General features: G+C 47.9%; 1 protein-coding gene across 1 annotated transcript in view; it reads left to right on the top strand.

The window, feature by feature from the left end:
- Window positions 1-21,377, top strand: part of HDHD2 (haloacid dehalogenase like hydrolase domain containing 2) — a 207,010-nt gene that overhangs the window by 176,065 nt on the left and 9,568 nt on the right. The window contains exon 5 of the mRNA XM_078674773.1: window positions 9,663-9,879. Coding sequence (XP_078530899.1) covers window positions 9,663-9,879 — 217 coding nt within the window. The remainder of the gene's footprint in view (window positions 1-9,662; window positions 9,880-21,377) is intronic.

Here is a 21,377-nt window from a genome sequence, read left to right as displayed (position 1 = left end):
TGGGCATTCCTAAAAATTAGAGCAAGGGGCTTGATTTAACAAGGTTTGCTAAGCCAATAGGTCTGGCTATTTTAAGAATACCCATAATATAAACTATTACAAACATTATGTCAGTGCAAGCACTACAACAAGGGTGGTCACAGTGGTTCTGAAAGTCATTAAAGGGTTTAGTGAGAGCAGCATGTTCAGGTGAGGTGCAACTGATTTGTTCCTTCTCCAGGTGTTCGCGTTCTGTTGATAAGCAGCAGAAGTTTACGTCACCTGGAGTTTAATCATCAGCCGTGATGGTTGACCCTGTCACCCAGGTATTGGTTCTACAGTAAATGGTGAAGGAGAGGACTTCTAAGGCCAAAACAATGAAGTGGAGTAAGATCAGTGTAAAATCCCACAAATAAGATGGAGGGGTTTGAATGAACACATGAGAATAATGAGGCCTACAACAAATGACAGGACATCATCAAATATAATTCCTAGATTTTGGACCTGCTAAGACTGTCGCCTGTGGGACTATTCATAAGGTCTCACTGGAGTAGGTAAGGGGGCTGCAGATGGAACCTGTAGGACCACAGGCCTGGCATCATTAACAAAGAGCCAATTGGATTGTATCAAATTCTGGGCAGGAGAAAGCTAGTTTATAGCATGAGGAAACCTTACATCTTGCAGAATTTGTAACCGGTACTGGCAAACCATAAAAGCAATGCCCCAGCACGCCAAGTGCAGGAAACAAGGTTGGCATGGAAAATTGTAGGATTGAATGACCCTGGTTCTTGTTTACAAAGCACTGCGTTGGTGATTGATTACTTGATTTAAACATTTTGTTTTAATACATTTTTCCTGTTGCTTGCTCACCTTGACCACAAACATTCCTTGGGTTACTAGAAGAAATAACATTTGTTGGGTGCTCCCAACCACAGAGTGCGAAGCATCCAAGCATGAATGTACACACCTCACCAGGCGCAAGATTCCAGCCCGAATCATGACGAAAAGTATAACATTTAGGCTTTTCGCCATAAAGTAAGGGCCCAAGTCTATTGGTTAATGTGGCTGAAGTTGAAATGTGCCCAATTATGCTAACCCACACAAACACTCACATCTGGGTCAGCATCTTCTATATGTCAACATATAAGGTAAAGCTGAGGCAAAAAGTTGATACCTAACTAGGCCAGGAAAAGGCTATGTTAGATGAACTCCAAATACACGTGAGACTCAGATGATGCAGCAGTTTCAAGTTTCTCTATTCCATGTGTGAGTAACACATCCAGATCAGACTTTCACTCTGCTCTCTGGTACTTGTAGTCCTTAATCTATAATGGGATAATATAGCAGTTAGAAACACAGGAACTAAGAGCCTGATTCTGAGTTGCCTCGTAAATGGGCCAGATGTTCTCCCCTCCCCTCCTCCCAGGTATTATCAGGTAGAGTTAATGCTGTGGTTGGGAAAATCCTGCCCATTAAGTTGTGGACCCTTAGGGTCTGCTAAGAAATGAGAAGGTACCAGGGGGAATCTAGAATCCCAAACCTGATCCTCGAAGTAATTTCTTATTTTAGGCCAGACTTTCACTTAGAGGTAAAATGTTTGGGTGAAAGTTAAGAGACCTGTGGTGTTCCCACGAAATCCATAATTCTGATGCCGCTGATGACTGCTGTTTCTGGCCCCATTGAAATTAAGAGGCCACCCACAATGAGTACCCAAATGAGCTATTTATTCATGGAATCAAGAAACGTGAAGCTGTTCAGGTGACTGTGCTGTATACTGTTAGAAATAAATCAAGTGCCCTCAGCACAGATTTTCTGGGTGTTTTTACTCAAAGCAGAAAACTATCACCAACAATGTAGCACATGTGAAAAGAGTGGTTTATAGTTACCGATTGTCTAAAAAGTGCTGAAGCTGGACAGGTTCTATTAGTTTATGGATTTTAGATAATAGAGCAATAAGTGGGGCAATACATGTGATACACAGTCTATTACAAGAGGAATGTGATAAAATTAGCACTGTGCTATTGAATGGGATGCAGCAGTTCATTTATTAACTATATTTGACTCCTGTGTAGAATTACAAAAACCCTCCAAAAAAGCATTATCCTAGACGACATGTTTAACTGTAGTTGAGTATGGAATGGAAATTCAGTAATGCCCAAACACTGCTTGCATGCATTAGCACATTTATGACAGTCCTGTTGGCTTCGTCAGTGCTTGTTTTCCATTAAAAAAAGTTTTTTTATGGTGCACGTAGACAAATAAGTTTACACCATTAATATGCACCAGACCTCTTCCCTAGAATACACTACCTGCTGAAGTGTCGTTTCTGACCTTGAGCACCCAGAGAGCTCATAGCAAGATCTTCAGGTTGATGCTGTAAAGATAAGTTTAAAACGAAAAATGTGTGTCTACAGGTCCATCGCGTGAATCTGAACAATGACCCTGTGTTTGAGCTGTAGGGGCAACTATAAAGCGCGCCCACCAATGCCTTTTTGGAAAATCCGGTTGTATTTGTGGTAAATGGTGGAGACAATGTATATTTATGTCTGGAAAATTAAATAAATTGTATTCTTTTTTGAATAAATGAAGCGAAGCCTAGCTCTATCTTATAAAGAAAGTAATAAAATGTGCACTGTCTTGATACTAGCTATCTAATCACTCAGATGCTGCCTAATTAGTGCAGCGTTTCGATAGCTTTAATTGCAGTACATCAGAGGTCACCCCTTCAGATAGTCTCTAGTCTGGATGGAGGCCAGGTTCATTGAAAGTGGAGTCTGGCATCGCCGCCTGTTGTACTACAGTGGCGACGACCCATTTGTGCTGAGCGATTGGTTACTCATTATTGAAATGACCGTGTGAGTAGTTTATGGCCCTAGCACGTGAGCCGCAAACATTTCAGAGACAGGTCTGTTGAACTTTGTGTGAGTCAGGGCCGAATACATAAAGTTACTGCACAAGTCAGGGATTCCTGTTCACCTGGTCATTTTCCATATTTAACTGGTCTGTAAAAGTTTAGATCCGGGGTCAGTCTTCAGGGTTTGTTTGAGCAATTAATGCTCCTGGCAGCGCACTGAATAAACCAAAGTTAATCCCAGGAAAACTATGTTACTCATGGAAAGCACTAGATGTCTATTACTATTGCACCTGGTTACGGTCAGCTTACCTTTTGTGTCTGGTTTGCACCATTTGTTTGTTCTTTTCCTGTTGCCCTACTCTTCATTTAGATTCCACCTGCTGTAGCCTTTCTGTGAAGAGCAAGATGTATTGCATGTCTGACTGAGTCCTGGAATGCATCAAAGCAAAGGTGGTCAAGATGTTGGACTTTAGGAGCGATTGAGCTTTCTCTGAGCCACTGGGCCAGTCAAGTGGTGTTGGTGCCCAACTTGAACTTAGGGAAGAAATCACAGTTTAGTTCCAATAGCAACACTTGATCAGCTGCCTCTTCCTAATTTATACAGTCAGCATCTATTTTCTCTTACTTGTACCGGGGCGGAATCCCTCTGAGAAGTTCTTGTAGTCTATTAATAGCAGTAAACAATAGGTTTACACAGTATCTTAGGTTTGGCTTTCCGTACTTTTGGAACGTAAAGCTGATTGTGATTTGCTGAGCGCAGTGCCGTGTTAGGGTAATATGTACTCCGGGCCAGGCTGATGAAGTGTAAGTGATCAAGAGTGTTTTGAACTTGATTCTACACTTAATTGGCAGCCAGTGCAGTTGCTTTAAGCCTGACCTGATAGAATGCCTTTTAGGAATATTTAGCACAAGCCAGCCTACAGCCTTCTGAACATGCCGAAGCCGCTTAAGCAATCCTTGAGAAGTTCCAAGAAAGAGGACCTTAGCGTAATCTAATCTGAAGGCAATCAGGGCATGTGACTCCCCCTCCAGGTGACCAGAGGGAGATATTTTAAGATTTGTTTCACTTATTTTAGAAGCCCAAAACAAGTAGCACCCATAGCATTGACTTGTGGTTTGTAAGATAACTCTGTATCCAAAAATACCCAAAGATCCCTGCCTTTTTTATTGCGCATGTCCCTGCTGACCTGGCTAAGTAAAATCCTGGAAAAACATGCCAATACGGTGCTAACAGAGTTCCTAGAATCTAACAACCTTTTGGACTCCACCCAGACGGGATTCCGCCCCCTCCATGGGACTGAAACCGCCCTGGTCGCAGTGACGGAAGAGGCCAGGAGGATCCTAGACCATGGCGGCTCCGCAGCCTTCATCCTCCTTGACCTAAGTGCCGCCTTCGACACTGTGAGCCACAACATCCTACTGCACCGACTTACCAGTAAGGGAATCTCAGGAACGGCAATCATCTGGTTTAAGTCTTTCCTCTCCAATCGCTCCTTCCCGGTCTTTGAGGGTGACTACACCTCCCCCAGCAAGCCCCTTAGCTGCGGTGTACCGCAGGGCTCCTCCCTGAGCCCCACATTATTTAACATATACATGAACCCCCTAGCTGAGATCGTCCGCCCCTTCGTAGTTAAACTCATCACCTATGCGGACGACACTCAGCTAGTGGTGGCTCTCAATCTTCCCCAAACCGCACCCAACAGCCCGAAGAACTGCCTGGAAGCAGTCACCGAGTGGATGACATCTTCCTGCCTTAAATTGAATGGGGACAAAACGGAGCTTATGCTCCTTGGCAATACCATCAGCAACACCATCGACCCACTATGGCCCCCCTGCCTGGGACCTGCCCCTGCGCCTAAAGACACGATTAAACGCCTGGGCATCTGGCTAGATAAGTCCCTTAATTTCAACTGTCAAGCAGCCAAACTCTCAGCCACTTGCTTTGGCCTGCTAAGACTTCTGCGTAAAATCCTTCCCCTGCTACCTTTTCATGCAAGACAGATAATGGTCCAGGGTTTAATCCTGTCTCGTCTGGATTTTGGGAATGCCCTGTATTTAGGGGCAACCCAGACTACCCTAAACAAGCTGCAGATCATCCAAAATTGTGCAGCTACAACCCTCCTCAAGATCCCCCGCCGACTCCCAGTCAGACCCAGACTGAAGGACCTCCACTGGCTCCCAATGAGGGAAAGAATCAAATTTAAGGCAATGTGCATCGCGCATCGAGCCTTCTGTGGAACAGGCGCTATCATTAACCAACCTCTGATAACCTCCTACCACCCAACCAGACAGCTCAGATCGCGATCTTCCTTCCAGGCCGTGATACCTAGGTACGAGAGAGCCAGGTGTGGAGGCCTCTCGTTCTCCCACTACTCGACCAGGCTCTGGAACTCCCTCCCCCTCCAACTCAGATCAGAGCCCAAACTACTCACCTTCCGTAAACTCCTTAAAACCCTGCTTTTTAACAAACCAGAATAGCTTTTAACTGTTTTACAAGAAGCGTGATGTCTGCAGCGCTAGGACGCCTAAGGGTAGCTACCGCGCTATATAAATGGTCTTTTCATTCCCTTCCCTCCCAATATCTGTCTCACACCAGAACAAACATCGCAAGAGAATTTGTACTTCCTTCTAAAGCAGGTAAGCGTGTTGCTCTGCAAGGGTGCCATAGAGTGAATACCAGAGTTGTTGGAAGGTGGGGGTTGTTATTCCTGCTACATCCTCATCCTGGCGAAGGGCAGGGGCCTCCGTCCTATCCTGGATATCTGACCCTTGAACACTTTCTTCTGGAACGACAAATCCAAAATGCTCACATTGGCTTAGAACCTTTTTGCTTTGGACCCTCAAGACTGGAAGGTGTCCTTCGACTTGCAGGGCACGTCTTTTTATATACCTGTCCAGCAGACCCACAGGCATTACCTGCGGTCCAACGTAGACCAGAAGCATTTTAAGTTTGTCATGGTCCCCTTTGGCATAACCAGCGCCCCCCAGGTGTTCACAAAAGGGGTAGCAGCGACCACTGCCCATGGTTGGAGGTTGAGAGTTCCTGTATGCCTGTACCTTGATGACTGAAGGCGGGTTTGATGCAATCCATTGTAGACCACTTTCAGACGACATTGGGATTCCTAGCATCATTAGGGTTTCCCAAAATCAACCCGAAGTTCCACCTGATTCCATCATGGAGGCTCACATTCATTCGGACAATCCTGAATATGGTGGAGTTCAAGGCTTTTTCTCCGCTGCAATGAGTCAGGGACATTTGGTCTGTGAGCCCAATGTTTCAGGCTCAATCCTGCACCCAAATGAGAGTGACTCTGAAGGTTCTTGGTCTCTTAGCCTTATGCAGCCTTCTCATCTACTATGCTAGGTCACACATGTGAGTCCTGCACTGGAACGTAAAGTCCCAGTGGGCACAGCATCAAGGCTACCTTTCTGACACTATCCATGTCTCGGAGGAGACCCCCATGATCTACATTGGTGGCTAACCAATCACAATTTGCCCTGCAGCATCCCTTTGTCCTTTGCCCCACTCTCCCACCTATTCAGAGCTGACAGTGGTAAGTGATGCACCGCTTCTCGGAGGACGGGTCACCTTGAGGAGGTGGACAACCTGAGGCCTCTGTTCTCCAGTAGAGGTTCAACTCCACATCAACCTTTCGGATCTACTGGGCATTTTTCTGGCTGCTGTCCATTAGGGAGAGGCTGGTGCTGGTTCTCTTGGATAATACAACTGCCATGCTGTACTCCAACAAGTAAGGAGGCGTGGGTTCCTGGGTCATATGCCAGGAGACTTCTCTGGAGGTGGCTGGAGCACTATGACTTCTTCTGAATGCCGGCGTGGACGAACTGAGCATATGTCACCTGGCAAAACCTGAGTGGCGCAAAGTGGCGCCTACATCTCAAGGTAAAGCAGGGTATTATTGACCAGAGGAAAGAGCCCTGGTTGGATGTGGTGACACCTTCTAGTGCGTGCAGTGTGTGTGCAATTTTGAATGTTGAAGTTTCTGCAAGAACACTCATTAGGAGACGTATTTTGGCTTGAATACATCAACAAGGGACCCTGTACGTGTTCCTGCCATTATGTTCCCTTCCCGTTTTTCTGAAGAAGATCTAGAATGACCATACCTAAGCCAGGCTAGTGGGCTGAATTAGGTGACGAGAGTGGAGTACCTGGAACTTCTAAGCGAGTGTCTGTCCTCCAATCAGGCTACCATTTCGGGAGGACCTCTCTCAGCAGCAGGGCAAAGTCCTCCATCGAGATGTGTGCACCTTACACCTCCATGGCTGGAGACTTAACAGCAGGAATTGACTGCTTTCCATTTGCCACCTAAAGGTGGTGGATGTCATCCTCGCCATCAGACGCCCCTCCATGTAATCCATATATGCGTGGAGCTGGGCAAAGTTTGTAATTGGTGTGGTGCTTGGGACTCTGACTCCTGTCAGGCAAAGCTGTTTTGATTGCTTTCTCTTTGGCTCATCAAGGACTTGCAGTGGGCACTGTTAAAGGTTATTTGTCTGTCGTTTTGTCCTTTCTTCACAATTGTTTAAACTACCTGGTGTGATGAGCTTTATTAAAGCTGTGATGCATGTTACCTCCCAAACAGTTTGTAACGCCACAATTGGACGATAATTTGGTCTTAACATTCCTCATATGTATGCCCTGCAAGCCTATGCACAGTTCTCCCAGTGTCTCCTGACCTTCTCATTGTGATTACATCAGCATGGATCAATTTATACTTTTTTTAAGTTAAAGAACAAAATAATTCCCAGAATATGATGTCATTTTGGCCTTTCCTAATTTTGATCTTCAGGAAGCAATCTATATGCTGAAATAGAAGAGAAAGATAGTTTTAACAAATTAGCCTCGTACACGAGTACAAGACGTACATCTGTTGTCCGCAGGGAAGGTTCCTGTGGTGTGCACTAGTCGAATCCAGGCCTGGGCGTAGTTCACGGAGTTTCGCTATGTGGAACTCCGCGAAGTGACAAAAAAACTCTGCGGTGTTCCGCAAGTGGCGGAGTGCAGTGCATACAGTCATTCGCACTGATCTTCCTCCTGCTCGGGTAGAAATTGTACCTGAGTGGCAGCTTGCACTTGCAAACTTACCGTTCTCGAGTGTAAGCGGGGAAAAACTACGCTGCACTACACAGAGTGGAGTTTTCTGCATTCGGCGAGCTTTGTGGAGCGCGAAGTGCAAAAAACTCTACAACTCCGGGAACGGAGTGGAGTTCACTGCCCAGGTCTAGTCGTATCACGAGTCTTCCGTCAATACAGCCCTGCTAAGTTTCCTAGCTCCATGCATGCATGATGTGCTGCTCCAGTCTAGGTTTTTTTCTTTGAATCCTGGGACTTTTAGTATTGTTTATTCTATTATTAAAAAATTACAATTTCCATAGTTCAAATAAGAAAACCTGGACTGGAGCAGCACATGACGCATGGACCTGAGAAACATGGCAGCTGCATATTGACCTACCTGCTACGGCTTGGACCATAAAGGGGCATAAATCGGTGTTTGTGCCCAGGCTGGAGAGTTTTCCCAGTGAGTTAATGCTCACTGCTGACATCTGCTGTTGTCTGCAGGACACTGGTTGAAATCTTGGCGAGGCCAGCCGAGCCTTATAAGTTCTGATGTTGTAAATTAACTCCCGTTAAGTTTAGTAGAGGAAACACCTATTAATTACAGCGTTTAGAAACGGCTGAACTGCAATGTGAACAAGTTTTGTTTTTATTGCAGTTTAATGTCGCGTTAATTTACGCAGGTTAGGCTGTTATTCATCCATTATGTGCTATGTGTCAGAGTTGCTGATTACAGCTCCCGTGTACACACAGAGCATTTTGAGGCCTTGTCTTTGAAGTACTTCCCAGGCTTTCCATAATTATTAATGCTTCTGATGATGGCAGTAAAGCTTTTTACTTAAAGTCATACGTGACTTATGTGCTGTAGCTAGCAGGAAGTTATGTGCCCGCCTTTCGTCATTCTTGTAGATAGTGTCCAAACGGTTTATGACACTGAAATAAACTTCCGTGGGCGATTTGTAGCAAGCTGCTCGTCTGTGCTTGGCAGTGCCAGGCGGCTTGCTTCAAGGGTGATCTGGAACATAAGCTCCAGTTCGGGGAAAAAATCTGTCAATTTAGTAGACTTTATGCACAAGGTTGAAACTAGACTTTTTGGAATCCTCAAAACGGATTCCAGGAGGACTTCTAGGGGGGTTGTCACAGTTTCAGATGAGTGGTTCTGGAAATGTTGGTGAGTTATAAGTTACTCACATTCAGAATTCATATAAAACATGTCCATATTCATGCGAAAATACTTTTCAAAAGTACTGTTGCTCCCTAAAAAATGTTCCTGCTTTTTTTTTCCTTCGGAGGAACATTTTTTATTCTGGAGAAGAACCCCGTCTTCTTGCACCTTGAATAGAAAGTTTATCCTGTCCTTTTGCAGGAGTAAATCTGTAGTGGCATTCAAGGTGGGATGTACCTGGCAAGAGTTTATGAATACCCACAACTGTGCCAGTTTGTGGGCGTTCATCTGCCCTGCCCTGAAACGCCCACAGCACTCCTCTTCGAGGAAAGTTACGCGAATGCAAAATTGCACCACAAACTGCTGTCATTTTACCTGAAAGAAGTTCATTTGCGAGTGTGAATTCATGTCTGGTAAACACAGAATGTGAGGTTATTTGCCTAAATGGAGGTATTTGCTTATCTAGGTTCAACTTGCATGTGCAAATGCCCACGACAATCGTACCCATGGTTGTTATTTTAGCTCTATGTATATGTTAAATCACATAGAACGCATACATCTAGACATAATGGCTCTCTTCTCACTTGTAGGTTGCTTCTGGACGGCGCCCCTCTGATAGCAATTCACAAGGCGAGATATTACAAGAAAAAGGACGCATTGTATCTGGGACCCGGCCCTTTCGTGACTGCTCTGGAGTACGCCACCGACACCAAAGCCACGGTGGTTGGAAAACCATCGAGCACCTTCTTTTTGGAGGCTCTGCGGAGCACGGGCTGCTCCCCAGAGGAGGCGGTCATGATTGGAGATGTAAGTATGAAGGGTCTGCAGTCCCTGGTGCTAGTCAGGAATGGTTCATGTTCACTAAAGGAATCAAGGTGGCATCTGTGGGGCATTCGATTAAAAGTGAGGTTCTAATATGTCGGTGTTAGTTTCTGGAAACTAGTCCTGAGATGGGTCTGGCAAGGCGCCTTGCTCTCACCGCTCCTGCTCCACGTCAGCATAAAGTCCACATTTGTAAAGCGCACAATCACCCGTAAGGGTCTCTAGGCGCTGGGGGCCGTCGGGAACATTAAGCGAGTTATTGCCCAGAGTCACATGGTGCTGGGCTAACCTGCCGTCGGAGCCGGGGATCGAACCGTGGTCCCCAGATTCCAGCGTCAGTCGCCCTGGCCGCGGCGCCACACCTCTCCCTCATGTGTCCTCTCGCATAGTGCCAATATCGGCCCCCACCCAGACCTTTATTCAATACAACACACTCTTTCCCCAATAACCGACACAACACAAGTTGATAGAAAAAATTGCTGCAGTTTTATTAGCATAATCTTATGCCAACATGTTGGGTTATCTTACGGGCGATCCAGAGCAGGCCGCCCCTCGCGACCCGCCCACCTGATGAGTCGTAACCCCCGTGGTGTTAACCGTGGGGGCGTTGTCAGTTTCTGGGGGGAAGGTCTAACCCCTCCCCCGGCGAACCCCTCGTTCGCCCATTACTCAGGCCCCCCCCCCTTGGGGGGGCGGAGCGTTGGCAACCCCCGGTTGCTCAGGTGCACAACCGCCCGAAGGACCGCCGTGGATCTCCCTGGGGGATAATTCGCTCACGCACCCTTCCGGTGCTCCTGTAGAGGGTACCCTTCAGTACCTTCCTGTATTGGATCGCCCTGTAACTCCGCCTGCAACACAAAGACAAGTCATTAGTACAACAAACCACCCCCCCCCCCCAAACTGCCCAAGAGCAGGGTAAGCGGATGGGAGGGAAAACGCTGGGCAGTTCGCCGTCCCGCGATTCTGGGTCAGCCTGGGGGGTAGGGGGCGAGGGTCAACTCGCCGCTGCACAAGAACAAAGAGGGCGCTTGACCCTCGCCCCCTGGGCTATATAGCCCATCCCCTCTCCCCCTCCTACAGGAAGTGACATCACGGGGGGACCACTGGTCCCCCCCAGCAACTAGACTGCTCCGGGTGTTTGCCATCCTTGGCACTAAGGTTGGCCGCCCTCGTAGGTGGCCACCTTTGGTGTCCCGGGGCAGCCGGGCACAGGTCATGATAATCACATTACAAGTTCCAGATTCACGCGGACGATTCCTAAACTGTTCTTCAGTTTGACAGAGACCTAATTAGCCAAGGAAGCATCACTAAATGCATTTGAACACATCCTTTCTGCCAGTGGCGGCTATTGAAAAGTAGGAGGGGGGGCAGCACATTTAAAAAAAAAAAAAAAGTTCACTTACCTGAAGGGCCATCACCTCTCCTCCGCCCTACACAGGAAACAGGAAGCACTCAGACTGCCGGACTCCCCAAAGCCAATAACAAAACTGCTGTCACCAGCATGATTGCAGCGTCGTGATTGGTCTGAACGGCCTGGTTCGGTCATCAGACGGAGTGGGAGCCTGCGCATGTTCTCCACCAGGCTGTGCAATACAGTCGGATGGAGAACATGCTAAGTGCATGTGATGTTTTGGTCGTACTTAAGTGCACATTATATCACGCCTCCTCCCTCTCCCTGTGATGCAGCCCAGCGCCGCCCTGTCCTAACCTGGGTTCGGCTCCATAGAGAAAAACAAAATGAGAATAACGTAATGTTATTAATGTTGGCGTTTTATTTTTCCTTTTACACTCAGTGGGAAGATGCTCTTCCACCTAGTGATGGAGTCGCCCTTGCTTCTTACTGGAAATGAGAGAGGGACTAATACTAACCCATCCCTTTCATTTGGTCGGTGGGACTGGGGCAAGCCTCAATCTAGACACTGAAATCAAAACTAGGAATCATCTTTGAGACTGAATTGGCTAAATTCAATGGTCCAAACCACCTCCCGCCAACAAACTATTCTTATAAGAATCCGCTCTCAACATTCCCAACATCTCATTGAATTTACAGTAGCCTTAATTCTCTCAAGGTTGGGTTACTGTAAGATGGGTTTTTGTGGGTGTCCCAAAATCTCAGATCCATAACTACCACGGGCCAGATTTACTAACATTTCACGTTACGCCAATATCGGCCCCCACACAGACCTTTATTCAATACAACACACTCTTTCCCCAATAACCGACACAACACAAGTTGATGGAGAAAATTGCTGCAGTTTTATTAGCATAATCTTATGCCAACATGTTGGGTTATCTTACGGGCGATCCAGAGCAGGCCGCCCCTCGCGACCCGCCCTCCTGATGAGTCATAACCCCCGCGGTGTTAACCGTGGGGGCGTTGTCAGTTTCTGGGGGAAAGGTCTAACCCCTCCCCCGGCGAACCCCTCGTTCGCCCATTACTCAGGCCCCCCCCCCTCGGGGGGCGGAGCGTTGGCAACCCCCGGTTGCTCAGGTGCACAACCGCCCGAAGGACTAACGGGGCGCCGTCGGTCCTCCAGGATCCGCCGTGGATCTCCCTGGGGGATAATTCGCTCACGCACCCTTCCGTTGCTCCTGTAGAGGGTACCCTTCAGTACCTTCCTGTATTGGATCGCCCTGTAACTCCGCCAAGGCTCTGGGTGCGGCAGCCGCCGTCCCAGAGTCCCCCCACACCCTGTTTCTCCTCTACCTACAACCCGCTGCTCCCATTGCTTCTGATAGGTCAAGCAGGAAGATGGCCATCCCTACTTCAGATAGATGAACGCCGTCCTCATCAAAGCAGCCCGTGCATTTGGTGTGTAACAGGCTGTGCCGTATGAATCCGAAACCCCTTTGCTCCGTGAACTTGCGCATGGCTCTGTTCACCCGCCTGCGGGAAGTCTCAACGCCCACCCCTGATATGGCGTCTTTCCAATGCAGTCTTGGAGTAATTTCGGACCACCATAATTCACAAGGCCCCAAAAGGTTGCTCAACTCGCACAGCGTGCCCCTCATTGTCTGTAGCAGGACCCTGCGCTCCAAGTGGACCAACTCCTCGCCCCCAAGATGTAAAATTAACACATCTGGAGGAGATTCGCCCCCGTCCAATAACTGCTGAAATATGCGCTTCACACTTCTCCAGTGTAAATCAGCCGACACTATCCACCTGATCTTTGCAGTTGAGAAACCATGCTTCCATTTTCCGCTGTCAGCCCACCGGGCTATGTTTAGGATTCTGACATTTCCTGCCACCCAGACAGATTTACCTAACAAATAAAAGATGCAGATGCTTAAAAGACCATGTTTATTAACATCACTCCAAATTAAACACTGCAAACACTGCAATCAAATACACTGACTGAAAGTCACACATCTATTATTTACAATAAATGACAATCCAGAAAATACACTGTGCCACCACTCAAGTGCGGATGTATCTTCTATAACAGTTAGACTTCCAGCGCCCCACCTGTTTTATATTTTCCACTGGCAAACCTACCTGGAATGCTGTGGTTGCAGCTCCTATCCTAAAAGAGTGGGTACAAAACCTTTTCCCTTGCTTTTTGTTGCCAGATAAGTCTAAACAAGTGTCCATAATGCGCTGTAGTTGGTACTTGGTCAGGGGGGTTTCATCTGCATGGATCAGCAGGTAGCCTTCCACAGGGGGCCGCTGTGCAAGGTAAGTCTCGACCAGCCGCACGGGGCAGTACCTGGCAATTTCCAACCTGTTCAGCACTATTAGCCTTCCCGCCCCTCCTTGGTCTGTCTTGGATTGTCTCAACCTTATAGACAAACAATCCCCCCTTAGGGTGGCATCCTGTCTACACAAGGCCGCGCCTGATTTGTCATTCCTCGAGGTGGCCACAATCTCCCCTATTCTGAACACGCCAAAAAAGGCTAGTGGCAAATGTTGCAGAAAAAAGAGCTGCCTCAAATGCTGAACTTGTGGCCCTATCTGTGTAATCCAGCATGCCTTTCAAAGTTGCAAAATCAATCGCTGCTCTATCATCAGGAATGCGGGGCTCGCTTCTAGACCAACCCTTCAGCGCTGACTTTATTAAAAAGGAGTTGGTTGGGTCAGGCTGTCCCCCTAGTCTAGCGCGGTGACTAATGGCCGGCAAATGCCCCGCCACCCAAGATTGTGACTTGCCCTCGTCCTTCGCCCACAAGATAAAATCATGAGTCCTGGACTCTAAGGAAGGCTGCTCTTGATCCCACTCCCCGGTGACAGCACAGAATTTCTGCACTCCTGCCCGGTAACGCTTGACTGTTCGAGGAGCCAACGCCAGCTCGCCTAGACATCTCAATCGCTTCTCAGATTCAGAATGAACCACAGGTGCTCTGGGAATCTTGTCATTTCTTCCTTTGCTCCCGAAACCTGTGCCACTGGAAGCGAGAAAGAGCGTCAGCAGCTGTGTTTTGGATCCCTTGTATATGCCGCGCTCTACATTCTACATTGCAAACCAGACACACTCTCATCAACTCTCTGAGTAGGCAAAGAACTAAAGGGCAAGAAGCAGACTGGGAATTGATGGCCTGTACTACAGCCAGGTTATCTGACCACATCAAGACCCTACGCGCCGCTAGCTTCGCTGGCCAAAGGTGAAAAGCTACCACAATAGGAAACAATTCTAGCACAGTGATGTTAGAAGTCACCCTCTTCTTCCTCCACACATTAGGCCATTTTTGGGCGCACCAGTCAGTGTCAAGGATAACACCGAATCCTTCCCTACCGGATGCATCTGTGAACATAGCCAGATCCGGGGATCATGCCCAAGGTGCCCTCCAAACCACAGAGCCGTTGAAATCTGCCAGGAAAGTTGCCCACATCTTAAGATCTTCTTTCATGCCTTTACTAAGTCTCACCAAATGATAACTCTTTCGGACTTTTGCGGTTGCCCTCGCCAACCTGCGCGCAAAGACCCTTCCAGCCGGGATGATTCTGGCGGCAAAGTTGAGTTTCCCCAGCAGACCTTGCAAGAAACCTAGCGTCACCTTGTCCTGGCCAAGAGCCAACACGATGGACTGCGCCAGATCCCGAACCTTGTCTGCTGGTAATCTGCACTCCCCCTTCACCGTGTCAATCTCAATCCCTAGAAAGGTCAAAACCTGCGCAGGCCCAACCGTTTTACCAGGTGCTAAAGGGACCCCTAAAGTGGTGGTGAGTTCTTGAAAATTCTGCAGAGACTCGCTACACTCCATAGTTCCATGTCTCCCTACAAAAAGGAAGTCATCCAGGTAATGAGATACTCCGCTGGTCCCATAGCTGAACTGCAACGCCCATTGGAGGAAGCTGCTGAATGCTTCAAAGTATGCGCAAGACACTGAGCAACCCATCGGCATGCAGCGATCGTAATAATACTCTCCATCCACTTTGAAACCAAGCAGGTGTTGACTACTAGGATGTACCGGCAACAACCTAAATGCTGATTCTATGTCGGCCTTGGCCAACCAAGCACCTACACCTGCTCTTCTCACCAAATCCAAAGCCACATCCAGCGTGCAGTATGAGACAGAGCAAGACCCTTCCTCCAACCCATCATTAACAGACGCTCCTTCAGGGTGAGAGAGATTGTGAATCAGCCTGAAGGCCCCTGGCTCCTTCTTAGGGACAACCCCCAGTGGTGATACCACAAAATGTTTTAAAGGTGGGCTGGAAAAGGGGCCAGCTACTCTACCTAACAGTCTCTCCTTAGCTACTTTGGACTTGAGCACAAGTGGCAACTCTCTTGCAGATCTTAAATTCTCGGCCTCTCTGGGGGCCTCACAGCCCACATAGGGTAACTTGAAGCCTTCGCTAAAACCATCTAGCAGCAGTCGCCTGTCGCGTGGGTGCGGATATTCTTTCAGGAGGGGTAACATCCTCTTCAAGATCACGGGCGAGGGCCCCTTAGTAACGCTTGCTGTAAGGCCTGCAACTACGCCAGGGAGCAACTCAGGGGGGGGGGGGGGGGAGATGGAGGGAGGCTGGATGGTGAAGATGTTATTGCTTGCTGCCTGAATCTTTTGAGGGCTTGGAAGCTCCCCCTGACTGATTGGTGCAAGATCCTGCTGCATGAGAGCCCCCACACTTGTTGCAGGAATGGGCAAATTTGCAATTCTTCCCCCAGGGGCAATGACTGGAGTTAAAGGAGCGGCAAATCGCTGAGGAAGACCTCTTGAAAGACCCTCTGTTACCCCCTCTATTCCTGTAGCCCCCCCGAAAGGACTGTTTATCCTGCTGCTGGTCACTACGCTGCGTGGAGTTGCTGGAGTCCTTACTACCATATTTTTTGTCCAAGGCCCCCCCATTGCGAAGCAGATTAGAACCCATGTGGTCTAGCCACAGCTGGACCTCTTTCTGGTCCCATCTCATTTCAGGACACAAGGACATCCTCCTCCGGAACTCTACGTCGTATGACACCCAGCCCTGACCGCCCCAACGTGCGGCTTCTTTTCTTATCAGAGTACTGTACTGGACGAGCGCCTTCGCCTGTTCTGGGTGTTTCTCTAATATCACCCCCTGTAGGATAGAAAATGCATCGAGCCAGTTTTCTATGGTCTTTTCCGGCCACTGCTGGTATTTGGTCTTTTTATCCTCCTCTTTCACCCCCGCCTTCCTGACATCAGTCCCATCCTGACCTAACATCAGTAGCGAGAATATATCAATCAATTCCCGCCTCCATATCATTTCTTTGGCCGCTAAAGGGACTTGCCATGCCAAGTCGCAGTGACCTGACAACAGGGGTGCAGCCTTCACTAAGGGCTCGGGGGTGGGAGGTGGTGCTGCCAAGGCGACTAAGCCAGCAGCGCTTCCTGCAGATGAAATGTTGTTATATGCCAACGATGCTACTACCACCCCACTATCCAATGCTTGAGCCACAGACGTACCAGAGTTCTGAGCGGGAGTGACCACCCCCGTGGCCACGGGGATCGCCGTCACTAAGGCGATGGCTTGCGCCGGAGGTGCAGGAAGAGCAGGCGCCTGAAGAAGGGAGGACGACACCAAGCTTCCGCCCGACAGCGGCGTAGGAGGGCTCGGCACGACAGCCGGGGTGTTGTGTCCTTGTAGTAGCGATGAAGCGGAAGGCAGGGAAACCGCTGGCAAAGCGCCCCAGACTGCGGCCGCTGCCTTTGCTCCCCCACCATTGTCCTCCGGTATACACGCCGACCTGGCGATCGGGGTGGGAGGGACCTTGGCTCCAATGAGCTCTCTCATGAATTCTTTCAGGGAATCTGACAAAGAACCAAGGTCCTCCCGGGTGGCATATACGGGCAGGGCCGGGACAAGGTCCACTGTAGCGGGAGGTGACACAAAAGGCAAAGTGTGTCTGGGCAGGGGCTCGATTTGGGCGATCACTGTTCTGCTGTTGGCTGATGGAGCGACTGGTGACACACAAGGCAAAACGTGTGAGGGCGGGGGCTCGTTATGTGCGGTCGCCAATTTGCTCTTGACTGCTTGCGGGACCGGTGGGAACTCTTTGGATGTTTGCTTCTTCGCCCTCTTGGACGATCTAGTCGGGCAAACCTCCTGCAAGTCGGACTCGGACAGAGGAGCGTCGCAGATGATCCCAGAGTCGACCGCTTCTACCTCGTTCATCAGCCCATTAGCCCAGGACAGACCCTTCCCCTTGGCCATCCGCATGAGGGCCGCCCACTGTGCTGCTTGGCTCGCATCAGGCAGCGAGTCATCCACCTGCGACATCTGGGAGAATAGCGATAGGGATCCCTGGCTTTCCATAATCGATGGCGGATCGGTTCGAAATCTAAGGGCGGGAAGGAAGAGAAAATGAGAACACGACCAAGCACTTGGTGGAACAGTCGGACTTCCCGAGGCCCAAACAACGACCCAGACCCTTGACCTGCCTACTTACTCCATTCGAGGGACTTAGGCTTGAGGCACCCCGAACCCGCCAAACTCCACTCCTGCACTGCTGTTCTCACTCTTGTTCGTGTGCTCCTTGATAGTATGACTTCACTCTGAAATTAGAAAATTAAAATTAGACCGGCCCCACCATGGTTAACCTCCTAGGCCGCCTACTGACCACAGTAAGCCAAGCCTGCTTACCCATGCTCCGTCCTTATGTTCCATTCGTCCATTCTCTCTTGGATGTGACCTGAACAAAAGATCAAGACCATTAATTCCTCACCCCCCCCCTACCCACATATGTCGTGCCCCGAACAAAACCTACCCAATCCCACATGGTGGCCTAAACTCCTTCTCCTACAGGAAGTGACATCACGGGGGGACCACTGGTCCCCCCCAGCAACTAGACTGCTCCGGGTGTTTGCCATCCTTGGCACTAAGGTTGGCCGCCCTCGTAGGTGGCCACCTTTGGTGTCCCGGGGCAGCCGGGCACAGGTCATGATAATCACATTACAAGTTCCAGATTCACGCGGACGATTCCTAAACTGTTCTTCAGTTTGACAGAGACCTAATTAGCCAAGGAAGCATCACTAAATGCATTTGAACACATCCTTTCTGCCAGTGGCGGCTGTTGAAAAGTAGTAGGGGGGGCAGCACATTTAAAAAAAAAAAAAAACGTTCACTTACCTGAAGGGCCATCACCTCTCCTCCGCCCTACACAGGAAACAGGAAGCACTCAGACTGCCGGACTCCCCAAAGCCAATAACAAAACTGCTGTCACCAGCATGATTGCAGCGTCGTGATTGGTCTGAACGGCCTGGTTCGGTCATCAGAAGGAGTGGGAGCCTGCGCATGTTCTCCACCAGGCTGTGCAATACAGTCGGATGGAGAACATGCTAAGTGCATGTGATGTTTTGGTCGTACTTAAGTGCACAGTATATCACGCCTCCTCCCTCTCCCTGTGATGCAGCCCAGCGCCGCCCTGTCCTAACCTGGGTTCGGCTCCATAGAGAAAAACAAAATGAGAATAACGTAATGTTATTAATGTTGGCGTTTTATTTTTCCTTTTACACTCAGTGGGAAGATGCTCTTCCACCTAGTGATGGAGTCGCCCCTGCTTCTTACTGGAAATGAGAGAGGGCCTAATACTAACCCATCCCTTTCATTTGGTCGGTGGGACTGGGGCAAGCCTCAATCTAGACACTGAAATCAAAACTAGGAATCATCTTTGAGACTGAATCGGCTAAATTCAATGGTCCAAACCACCTCCCGCCAACAAACTATTCTTATAAGAATCCGCTCTCAACATTCCCAACATCTCATTGAATTTACAGTAGCCTTAATTCTCTCAAGGTTGGGTTACTGTAAGATTGTTTTTGTGGGTGTCCCAAAATCTCAGATCCATAACTACCACGGGCCAGATTTACTAACATTTCACGTTACGCTGTGCAGCAAGGGAACTTGCTGCATTGTGTGAAACTGAGACATCTGAAAGGAGCCATAATAACAAAAATACAGCACATTTCCGCTGCCTCCGTATGCTTGTGCACTGTGTGCTGCCTAGCGCCAACGCAGGCTCCCGTGCACAGTGGTGCTTGTGTTACAGGCAGGATTGTTTTTGGGCAGGACAGGTTCTCTTCTTGCACAAAACCAATCCTTAAAGGCTTTTTCTTTTTTATGTTGAGGCAGCGACAGCGCATGCCCTCGCTTGCGAGACACTATTATGCACAATAAAGGGGTTGGAGCCCACCCATTGCTTACCATTTGTTGGCCTCAGTGCCAATCTTCTTTGCTGGCTTCTAATTGGCCAGCTCAACCCAAGCGTCCCTTCCATTTGTTTCGGTGGAGCAGGGACCAATCACAGATTAATTCAATTTAATTAGTGCTCACCCCTGATCGCGCAGTGATGGAGATACAATTTCTTCTTCTCCACTTCTCCTCCTCCTGTCTAGTGCTCCCTCTCTCCTTGCCTCTCATTTTTTTTAAGCATGTTTCACAGTAGCGTGCGTTGGTGTGTAACATGTCTTTTAAAAAAGCTTTATGACGCGGTTAAAGCTGGCCACATAATAGCACTTTTTTTCTTGTTTTGGTTTATTGGTGCTCTTTGTTCTTGGCTGAGAAGATGCGTGTTAGATGGATGGCAATATTGAGTATTGTCTGTACTCCTGATGTAGTTGAAGCTTCATGCGTGCTTTTTGTACTATTCCTATACTGTGAAGTTATTAGTGGGCTTACTCAAAGTACTGCGTCATTTGTGACGCCCGACTTTCATGTGCTTCCACGGGTGGTTGCTGCCTGGACTGATGCTTAGATGAATTAGCCCATTGTTGAGTTGGATAATGATTCATTAATTAAAGGTTTTGAAAGACAGACTGTTGGACTTTAATTTCTCTGATTCAGGTGGGTGGGGTAATGCACTTTCTGATACAGGATTTTTTTAAATGAATTTTGCCTTACATTGTGGATTAAATCTCATTCTTTTCACGGGGTTTAATTTACATTGATTTTACGTGTACAACGTGGTTTGAAGGGTTATTAGGGTAAATTTGATTTTAATTTGCCTTTTTAGGTAGGATCGAAGAATGACATTAATTCCGTTCATCTATGAAGGATCTTTGCGCTTCGTTTGTATTCTGACGCGGCACAGAAGTTAACTAAACATCCTGACACAGAGAATGGCTTTACCAACTTTTTATGCTTGGGAAGAGGTCTTGGCTTTAGGGCAGAGGGTGTTAATCTCATTATCATATGTGTGAGGATTTGACTTGTCTACTGGTACACATGAGGGTTTAATTTGTGTTCAAATACGGGAATCCCTATAATTGCCACCAAGTGTAGTAAAAAAGCTTTAGCTAACCTGGGGTGGGGAACATAAGGAACTTCTGCTAACAGCTGGAAATGGCTAAAGCTTTTACCATGTAAGGTCCAATAGCGAAATGGGCTTTGGTCATGTTTTCATATAGAAGACTGCTTTAAGAGCAGAATCAGTCTAGGGTGTGGAAAGAGTAAATCGCAGTTTGATATTTTTGGGGAGGATACAGGATAGTTTAACTTTTTTATTGCAGAAAACATTTTGACATGAAATACATGTGCATTAATTCATACAAGCCAATATTTTACACAGGGAAGTGGTAGAATTTGAAACAAAAATCGGGAGAATGTATTTTACCCATTGACTTCAATTGAAGCAAAGGCAATTTCAGGTTTGAGAGTGCCAAAATAAAGCCATTTATGGCTTACAAAACTGGTCTCCCACATGCTTCGGGTCTATTGGTATTTAGGGTAATTACCTGGTATCTAGTAGTCAGTTTTGATTGGTGACTGGTATTTAACATAAATCTCACAGAATAAATATCTCATATTTACAGTCCCAGATTTTGCCTGGTGTCAAGGTAAGGTTGTGGTTAGTGATTCAATTTCTTTAAAAATTGTTTGCGATAGTGACTCCGCTCACGGTGACGACCTCTGAGCCCCCTTCATTTTGGAGGTTAATACTATAGGGTGGATGCATTCTTAAATGGGGCTTCATCTGAATTTTTCTGTCAACCTCTGTTAAAGGATCCACTGTGCACATGTGATAAATGTGATAAATTATACCACCTCTGGACTGTGGAATTCAGTATCTTTTTCCCTCTATACA

Source organism: Lissotriton helveticus, chromosome 2_1 (genome assembly GCF_964261635.1).
Source record: "Lissotriton helveticus chromosome 2_1, aLisHel1.1, whole genome shotgun sequence".
Classification (NCBI taxonomy): domain Eukaryota; kingdom Metazoa; phylum Chordata; class Amphibia; order Caudata; family Salamandridae; genus Lissotriton; species Lissotriton helveticus.
This window is presented reverse-complemented; position numbering and strand designations above follow the sequence as displayed.